The sequence below is a fragment of the Quercus robur genome, chromosome 2, assembly GCF_932294415.1.
Source record: "Quercus robur chromosome 2, dhQueRobu3.1, whole genome shotgun sequence".
Classification (NCBI taxonomy): domain Eukaryota; kingdom Viridiplantae; phylum Streptophyta; class Magnoliopsida; order Fagales; family Fagaceae; genus Quercus; species Quercus robur.
This window is the reverse complement of record NC_065535.1, coordinates 12270646-12280878: the sequence shown is the minus strand read 5'-3', so window position 1 is coordinate 12280878 and position 10233 is coordinate 12270646. Positions and strand designations below refer to the sequence as shown.

Genomic DNA, 10233 nt, shown 5'->3' with positions numbered 1-10233 from the left:
ATTCAGATTAGTTTTTATCCCAAGCCATTGGTTAGCTTGTTTAAATTTTGCCACATTGTTCGGCTTGTTTAATATTTCTCAGGCTGTACTCTTATTTCACTCATTCTTGGTAAACTTAACTTACCTAATATTACATATGGTCCTTCCCAATTGGGAGATCATTTCCTTAAATTTAAGTAAGGTCTTTACTTCCATATTGTAAAATTACTTAAACCAGATATCTTATTGCAAAATCTTAGTTTAGTTCTCTTTTTGTTTTATATTCCACTAATTCCAGCAACCTTCTGCCTCTGTAGTATTAGCATTTTTAAAGTCTTTACTTGGGCTTCATCTAAATCATCTAATTCAGTCATCATGATACTTCATAATCGATATAACTTAATTGGTTTTGTTTGGCGACTCTCTTCAATGTGCTTCAAGAAACTTCTGACAAAAACTCATCCTAGTTTAATGGATTGTGGTCTACTAACTTAAATCAAAATATTCTTTATAATTTTGTTTGTTAATTCTGCTTGACCATTGACTTCAGTATAATACAAAGTAACTAGAAATATGGTTTTAATCCTATGTTCTTTAGCAAAAGTTTGTACTCTTGTCCTAATGAAATCTCCAAGCCATTATCAAAAGTTATAGTTTGTGGTAGACCAAAGCAATAAATTATCATTTCTTTTAAGAATTGAATCACATCTCCTTCACTTACATTGCAATATGATTTTGCCTATACCAATTTGGTGAAATAGTTTGTTGCTACCATAACAAAGTTATTTCTTTTCCTTAAAAGTATGCCTTACTCTTCCTATTAATTCTTGTCCATCCTCTTAGTGGCAATGGATTAATGATGAAACTTAGTTTTGTTGTTGGAATTTCGGAAGAAATTTAGTAAATAATAATAGAATCAATGGAACAACCATCTCATTTCAATTCTAGATTGATGTACTCCGTATATTCCTTTATGAATCTCAGCCATCACTTGCATCAATCTTAAGCAAAATTACCTACCTACCTCTCCATTTCATTTATTTCTTTCTCTGCGTAAAATCCTATGTCAATCAGTATCAATCGCCTTCACCATGCAACAAGAAGAGAGTGACGTAAATCTCTACCACTTGTGCAATTCAAGATTCATCACATTTGAGAAGATGATGACCCACAAAAGCATTATGCATGCGTATTGTGTACATTGTGAAGGGCGAGAGTTCAATTCCATTACGGATCTCCAAAACCATAACTCTTCCACTCACGAGAAATTCAAGAACCCTTGTAGCAGTTGCAAAAATGTGTTTAGCACTAAAGTGGATTTACAACAACACTACAATGAGGAACACTCGAAGTAAGTATTCTTTTCTTTTCTTGTCTTGGTTTGCATGCATGTAAATAACCTTTGCCTGACCTTTGCACTAAACTATATTCCTTTTCTTTTCTTTTACATTCTCCCTTAATCATTATAATTGCCCTGCATTTTTTTTTTTTTCTTCAGTTAAAAAGCATCATTATCAACTATTTCACCTAATGAAACTTAAAATAGAGTGCTATTGGACCATTTTGATATCATGAATCATGGCCTTAGCAATGAACAGTTGGAGTAGATATTCTGTATTAAAGTAGTGTGTTATTATATGAATTAATTAATTAATTAATTTAATACATTTATAAAAACCTGTCTAGTAGAAGATTAGAATTGAAAAAATGATACTTTATGATATTCAAAACCTTAAATGATATAATTTAATTATCTATTTTTCCTTCTAAATTTTGACTCAAGCTTATTATTTTATCTAATTGTTTTCAATAACCTAGTAGATCGAAGATAAAAAGAATGTTGCAGGGAAGAAGAAGAAGAGAGGAAGAAAAGAAAAAGAAAGCAAAAGAAGAAAAGAAGAGAGTGACAGAGAAGAGAGTCGCACAAGAAAAGAAAAAAAGAAATGAATTGTCTGTATAAACTTGGTCATGGTGGCAGTTTCATAATTATGGACTTAATTTGTATTGTTTGGCTACTTTATGTCCTCCATCTATAGAACTCTGATCATGTCCTTGCATGTATTAGTGAATATGGTGTAGTATTTACTATTTATACTAAGGTATGTATGGACATTCTATAACTATTGTACTTTATTCTTATTGTTTTTATTTGTTGACCAAGTTTGACCATTGGCCTGATTTTTAATATATTGTAGAATTAGTGCCTTCTTTGAGACCTTGTTAGTAATTTATTCTTTATCTTTTAGATTTTCTGCTTTTGCAATACTATTGAATATAAATTTTTGTCTCAAAAAAAAATAAATAAAAAACCTATTGAATATATATACAAAATTGAACTTTGGCCATCATAGCACACGGTACCTAACGCCGGTGATCATGGTCTACACCACATGCAAGACCTTATTAGTTGATTAATCATATCAGGTACATATGCCATTTAATTTGAATTAAATCGATTTATAAGGCTTTTCAATTTGTAAAAATTGTCAAAAGAAAATAAAACATGCAATTTAAAAAAACACGTGGATTTCATATTTATGTGAACAGAAAAGATATCACACAAAAATGTATGGAATAATGTCTCGTGCAACTTGACTTTTTTGAGTTTTTTCAGCTAGTGCTACACTTTCTTTTGGTCTGATCTCGTAAAGAAAGGAAGGCTCATGAATGACCTATCCTGGGAGGAAGAACATGATTCTGCTTCTGTCTGGTTAGGCCATTAAGGTCTCACTACTGACAATGGACTCACATGGAATACGGGGTGAGTTTTCACCGAGCTAATCGCTTGAGTCTATAGGCTACCTCTCCTATCCGCTTCTCTACAAGGTCTACTTTCTTCTTCTTTCAGACCGGGTCCCAATAACTTAAACGAAAATATTGAATAAGTTCAATTCTAATCTTGTTTTACTTTATATGTTTGGAACGAAGGAAGATTAAGGATAGGAGAGGGGAGGACTTAATCTTTTGGCGTAAGTAATTAAATGTCCAATTTTGAGAAAAGGAATTGCTTTTACTGGGTGCACTCCAATAAGTTCAATTCCAATTTTATTTTAATCTTTTGGCCTAAGTAATTACAGCTCGAATTTTGAGAAAAGTTCAAGTAATCTATGAGTGACCTCTACACTAATCCATGCAAGCATTCATGCATTATCAATTTTCCGAGAATCCATTATTAATTGTACACAAAATTGACCATTAAATTACTTGACCATAACTCCCTATAAATACTCAGCCATATCTTCCTTTAATCCACACATCTTTATAAGTTAGTAATACATATACATACTAAGCAGCTACACATATTCAAAATGGACGGCAAAGGTGTTGGTGGTGGTGGAGGTGCCAAAGGAGGAGGAAGTGATGGGGGAAAAGTTGGTGGTGTTGGTGTCCAAAGTGGTGGTGATAACTCTTCAAAGGGCAGTGGCAGCGATGCTGGAAAGATGGTTGCTCCTGGGACTGGTGGAGCGTCACAAATTTCAAGGGACTCCTTTGAAAGTAACCCCAAGGGATATTTCTCAGCCCTTCATGCTAATGAAAAGGCTAATGAGAAGGGAAATAAATAGATGCTACCATTTTATGTTTCAATGTCTCTCAGTGTGTATTGAGAATGACTAGTTTGATGCTTTATGGGTTATTATGTGATGGAATAAAATAAAGTATTAATCTATTTGCTTTTGTGTCCTATATGTTATACAGTCTCCCTTCAATCATGATAATTGCTCTACCTTTTTCTTTAATCAATAGTAAATATCATATTCAAATGGTTTAATTACACTGAAAATATCATGATATTGGACCCTTTTATATCATGTAGCATGGCACTAAAAGAAAGAGTGAACAACTGGACTAGATCAATGTATTGAAATCCAAAATTTCAATTAGTACTTTACAGATCATAAACACTATGGTTATTTCTCTAGCCTGCATGGTAGTTTATAAGGTAAACCATTTGAGGTTATTGTCATGTGCTTCACATATACATGGCACCCAATTAATCTCCACACTCCACATCATTCTTAAATTTACTGTGAGATAAAAAAGACAGATTCCAAGAGAATCAGAATCCCACTAAGAAAAACAAGCCCAGTGATTAAATTCAGCTCAAGTGCACCGGCGACTAAATCCACAAGAAATTGCACCCAGGTTCTACAATCCTTGAATTTAAGCTAAAAGCACACAGGTTTATTTCGATTAGACCAATATATTATGACTTTATTATTGACGGACAGAACCAACTATAACATCCATTATCGATATATCTTTTATCCTTTCAAAAACTTGATTGCACTTAATCACACTCACAAATCAAAACCAGATCAAATACCACTTTCAATGCAATGGTTTTCTATTGTGTTGAGTCCACTTTCATTTCAACATTCTTCAACTATTTTTGTTGAATCCTTTTTGAAACAGTTACATACATGAATTGCCAAACATAACTTCCTTTTAAATCACTCCACCATCAAATTTTGAGCTTTTATACTACTTTGCGTTGCTATATAAATAAATCAAGCAAAAATAAATAAATAGCAGGAACTTGAAAAAAATAAAGTGTGGTTAATTTATCCTACTTCGTATCTACAGCGTGGCAGGAATTCCTGCTTGGGACCAAGATATGATATTAGTAGATCGATCAATCAAGATAAACTCAAAACACATGTATACACATATATGTAAAAATAATTATTTTTTTCATAATAGTAGAGTAATTAAATTATAATTCATAATTAAATATATTTATATAAAAATAAAATTAAAAGAGAGTTTATCATCTTTCTAAATTCTAACTAATTTATAAATGTAACATAAGGTATAATATTTGTGTAATATTTTTTTGATAAATCATAACATTTATGTACATAAAGAAAATAACAACAAATGGTTTTTTTTTTTTTTTTTTGGAGAAGAAGAAGAAAATAACAACTATGACAAATAGAACAAATATTTAAAAGGAAGCTTAAATAAACTTTATTTTATATAAGAGGCTACCTAGAATACAACTGGATTAGTTTATATATTTTTAAAATCTTATTAATTTATATTTTTATGTAAAACTTTTTAAAATGTCACTTTTTCATAATACATGTACTTTTGTTCACTTGCAGCAAAATATTAATTAATGCACTAAAGTTTTTTTTTTTTTTTGGTAAAATGTTTTTCTTTTTAGGAGGGTCATTGAATAAACTCAAATTTTTTAGGGGGGCCAAGTCAGTATTTAATACCCAAATTTTAAAAACTTTATAAAATAAAATAATTTTAAAAAAATAGCTAATATATGATAGAGTAAAAAAATTTCAATGAAAACAACACATTAGGTTCTACTGTGAACAATATAAATTACCAAACTCTTAGGAACCACACTGTACTCACAAATCAAACCCAATTCACCATCTAACCAGATAATTAAAATCTTATTATGCCAAACTCACCCGTATATACATGCATCTTTTAGGATTTGAATACTATCCTACGACTATACATGTTTCTTAACGTAAATATCTTTTATCTTAAAAAATTTACCACACTACTCCTTTGTGCTGGAGTATTACTTTGGCTAAAGTCCTATTTTGGCTCAAAGTCGCCAAACCTTTAAAATTACTCCCTTCTTAGTGAGATGATGTTTTCACATCTATGTATAGAGACTGCCACAATTTCTTACTTCTCTAATTTTTTTTTTTTTTTTCCAATTTGGAATTTTGGAATTTCCTAGCACACCTAAAATGTGTTGGATATGGGTGCATAATAATTTATCTAATCTCTAATTTATATATATATATATATATATATATTTTTTTTTTTTTTTAAAGTATGTCCCATGTCTCATGAATTTACCATGCATGATAGTCGATCGGCAAGCATAAAAAATGAATGTACTTACTCAACAATTTAATCATTTGTGTTAAAATAATGAGATGGGTTCAAGTTACACCTGGAGTAACTTTACAAGAGTTACACCTTTTATGGACCATTGATTACTATTAGATCTAAAGGTCAAAAAACACTCATAGTAATGTCATTATTACTTCCTAGAAACTAGTGATTTTTTTTTCTCTCTCTCCTTCCATCTCTCACATAATAAATAAATAACCCAAATGAAAGAAAATTTTAAATAAAGAGACTTAACAAAGTACCTTTCTCCTTCATGTTTCAAGAAGTTTTTCTGTTTTTCTGCACTCTTGACTTAGCAATGTGAGTAAACCTTCGAAGTGAAAAGTTGGAAGCGTCTAGGTTTTTTCTGAATTTTTTTTGTGGGGGGGGGGTGGGGTGGGGGGGGGGGGGGGGGGGGGGGGGGGAGAGATCAATAAAGCTACGAAGAAAAATAATTAAAGAAAGCAAACAGAGGAAATGACAACTCGCGAAGGAAGTAAGATGAAACCCCTTTGTTTTTTTTTTTTTTTTTTTATTTTTTTTTAGATATAAGAAGCAATGTGGGAACTAGAAAAAATAAAATGAGAGGATGACAACACAGAAACTAACTACAGCGAAATTTTGATTCAATGATATTGAATATCTTTTTCTGATCCCTTAAACTGCAAAAACAACGATTACTCACAGAGGTCAAAGTAATGCAATACTTATGGCCACATGCAAATGAAAATGGACAGTCACAAGTGCAAAAAGACGGTGAAAATGACGAACACAATATGAGCAGATATATGATGTGAACTCAAGCATAGGATGTTACAAAGAAAGGGTAACAATATTTATACCAACAAGACGATGATATGGAAGAAAAAAATAGAGTTAATGCTGTGGGTTTTTTTTTTTAATAATAAGAGTTAATGCCTAAATCACTAATTTCTAAGAAGTAATAATGACATTATTATGAGTGTTTTTTTTTACCCTTAAATCTAATAGTAATCAATGATCCATAAAAGGTGTAACTCTTGTGAAGTTACACCAGGTATAACTTGAACCCATCTCTAAAATAATAGTTAAATAAGTATATTTATTACCATATACTAATTAATAACTTAAGTTTTTTGTACAATTGCTAATTTATCAAAAGGCATTCAAATATTCAATGAACTCAAACCTCATATCAAATATTCAATGAACAAGTTAAGAGAGAAACAATACAAATGCAAAGGGAACCGATGAGAAACACAAGCCCAATTGCACCAGTGCCTAAAGCAAAGAGCTCAATGGATTGTGATAGCATGGCATCACGCTTGTGTTTATGATCATAACCAGACTGATAGCACCACTCACTTTTGAGTGTATAGCATGCATTAAACCTCTCCTTCCTCTTCACTTCTTCTATTCTCTGTCTTAGAACGTTCAAGTTGGCACCCTCAATATTTGATGGCTTTTCTGTCGACAAATTAAGAAGAGAAAATGGAAAGAAATTAACAAAGTTGCTAACCATATAATAGTTGAAAGATTTATATAGATGACGAATCGATATACAGATCCTAGCTAGCTAGTTCCTTTTAAACTAATTGAATCCCATATTCAAAGTATATATATAAAAAATCCCTTTCTTTTAGGAAAGTATAATAGATCTGATAGTTTTCTTCTGTATGTAGGTGCAGTCACTCTTGCATATTGAAGTTCACATTATAACAAGAAGAATACCTTCGTCGTCCTTGAAGCTTTGGGATCTCACTTGGGGGTAGTGGAATAACTTATGCCTGCGAACAGGGGGGCTTAAGCTGCAGAAAGATGATAAAGAGGAAGCCATAGCATGTGACTTAGTTTAGAGATGCTTCTAAGTCTTTGTATTAATACTGTCTCTCAAATATGCTACATCTTCGCATTTATGTAAGAATAATGTTATGGATACACCTCTCAAAAAAAAAAAAAATGTTATGGATACAACTTCTTTCACAACTATTAACCTGATTTGTGTAATTAAAGTAAAATTACTTTCACTTAGGTACATTATTAACATTATTTTTATTACGAATCAATCAAAACAAATCTTGTTGTAAAAAATATTGTGTCCTTAGACTTATTACTTATATAATTACCAATAGTGAGGTGGTATTTTGGAGGGTACTATTGTTAATTATATTGCCATAAATGTATCTATGTATGTCATGAATAATATTTCTCTCTCCCAAAAGAGAAGGTCTGCTCTAAAGTCTAAATTATGGGAGCAGTTATATATAGTATGTGTTTTTAAAAAAATAAAATTTTATAACCAACAGATCCAGCCTTAGTTTGCGATTAATTATCAATGTCAACTACTTAACTATATATCAAATGGGATTTTTTTTTCAATAATTACAACAATGAGAATGAGGGATTCAAACTGTGATTTTTCATATAATTAAAGGAGAAAAATAATGTCACTAATCTATAAACGCTCTTAGCTAGTCAAACTAGAATTTAACTTAATAGATAAGTAGAAAGTTATTAATCCTAAACAATCAGATATTGCAAAATGCATCCGAAACTACAAAATTTTGTAATCATTATCCTAGTTCAACAGTAACCTGCTCATCACTAATATCTGTTAGTTTAGATTATTGCAAATTAAACTTTAATTCAAGTGTTGACTCCAAAATGTTGCCATTAAGAGTGCATATTACAAATGCTCCTAAAGTTCAAAGTAAATAGCTGCAAGTAATAGCAGTATCAAAACTCTCTCACTCTAGAAAACATAGCTTAAAACCGCATTTTTTGTAGTGTCTCTCTCTCTCTCAAAAAAAAAAAAAAAAAGCACCGTAAATTTCCTTTCATTTTCCTAATGTATGTATAAAATTTTTAATTGCTTTTTATTTGTGTTTAAAAATTGACACATTTATTTGTAAATAAAGCCTATAAAATAAAATTTATAATATTTCTAACATCATATTTTTACATTGCCAATCAGATTTCCAAATATTTGACTTATTAACCAATAAACAAACCACACACCACATGCGATAGGCTATATAACCTTGGTATTTAGTAGGGAAAAACAAAATCAAAAGAAAAAAAGAGCTAATTAACCTTTCTAAAATACCTGCATCTCAAAAATAGCTCAACAAGTGCTAAGGCAAATGAGATGCACAGCACAGGAAAATTAGGAAGGAGTTCAGAACCTAAGCATTATTTTATTGGAGTTAACGAATCGGTTTGGCAGTGCCTAAAATCGAAAAAGAGGGAACCGACAATGCCTATAGGCTATATGAATCACTTTGAACATTACTTTGTTTGTCTTTCTTGTTGAGAACCAAGAGTAAGTAAAGGACCCAAAAATGGATTTTTTTCTTTTCTTTATAAACCTTTTTATAGGTACAGATTTCTATTTAATGGGATAAAATTTTATGCCAAGCACACTATCCTATGCCTCGCTTGTCGAAAAAAGGGTTCTCAATTGAGCAACCAATGAATAAAACCTTGCCTTAGTTTAATACTTTTTTTTTTTTTGGTTAAGAGGAATTATATTAACAAAAACTAAAGCTCAAGCAGAGAAACAGGACAGAGCCTGTTCATGTACAAGCCATTGGAATCAAAATCTAACAAATTTGATATGTCCACAGGAGGACTTTCAAAAACAGTAAACTCATCTTCTTGAAGACCTCCCATCCTAGCTAAAGCATCCGCACAGTGGTTTGCTTCCCGGAAACAATGCTTGAAACGAATTTGAGGGATTTGCTGTGATGATGATTTGATCGTCAGTTGATTTATGATCGTCCAGATGAAACTGTTCTTCGCCAGACCAATCTTCTGCAACTCGTGAACGAACGAAAGAAGGTAGTTTGCCGGCGTTGTGCCTGCAAAAAGGTCTCCGATGCCAAAGTCAGTAAGATTGACAAAGGAGAACAATGGGAGTAATTTTCTAGAGTGTTGTCTTACCCTGCCCCTCTCGGGGTTTAGCTCTTTTATATGTGTGTTTGTAGGTCCTTTCTTCTAGCCGTTGGTGGAGTCTTGATGGAGGCTTTAATCTAGCCTGGTAACGTCTTTGCTGGGTGTTAATGATGAGCTGCCATTCCCAACGGTCTGAAGGTTGATTAATGTCTTGTAACCGCTCCGCGAAGGGTAGGAACGAGTGTCCGGATGTTTGAGCGACGACCTTCTCTCTTGGGACGATTTTATCAAGATCGTCCCTTTCTTGCCTTCTGTGGACGATTACCATTTTGGTCGGGCGTATCAGTTGCCCCCTATTCCATGGTCGTCCATTCTTTGGACGATTATAGGAATATGAAGAGTTTGCTATGACCATTCATTTTTTATTCATTTATTTTTCAGTAATGGCGCTTGGAATTCTGCTCCGCATTGATTGCGTAGTGGCGGCTATGAATCCTCTTAGCGCCACGTGTT

General features: G+C 32.2%; 1 protein-coding gene across 1 annotated transcript; it reads left to right on the top strand.

Moving 5' to 3' along the window:
• The first annotated feature begins 3287 nt into the window (after positions 1-3287).
• Positions 3288-3617, top strand: LOC126694975 (uncharacterized). The gene has a single exon (XM_050391550.1). It carries the CDS (start codon positions 3288-3290, stop codon positions 3540-3542), a length of 255 nt encoding a protein of 84 aa, XP_050247507.1. The 3' UTR covers positions 3543-3617.
• Positions 3618-10233: the final 6616 nt, after the last annotated feature.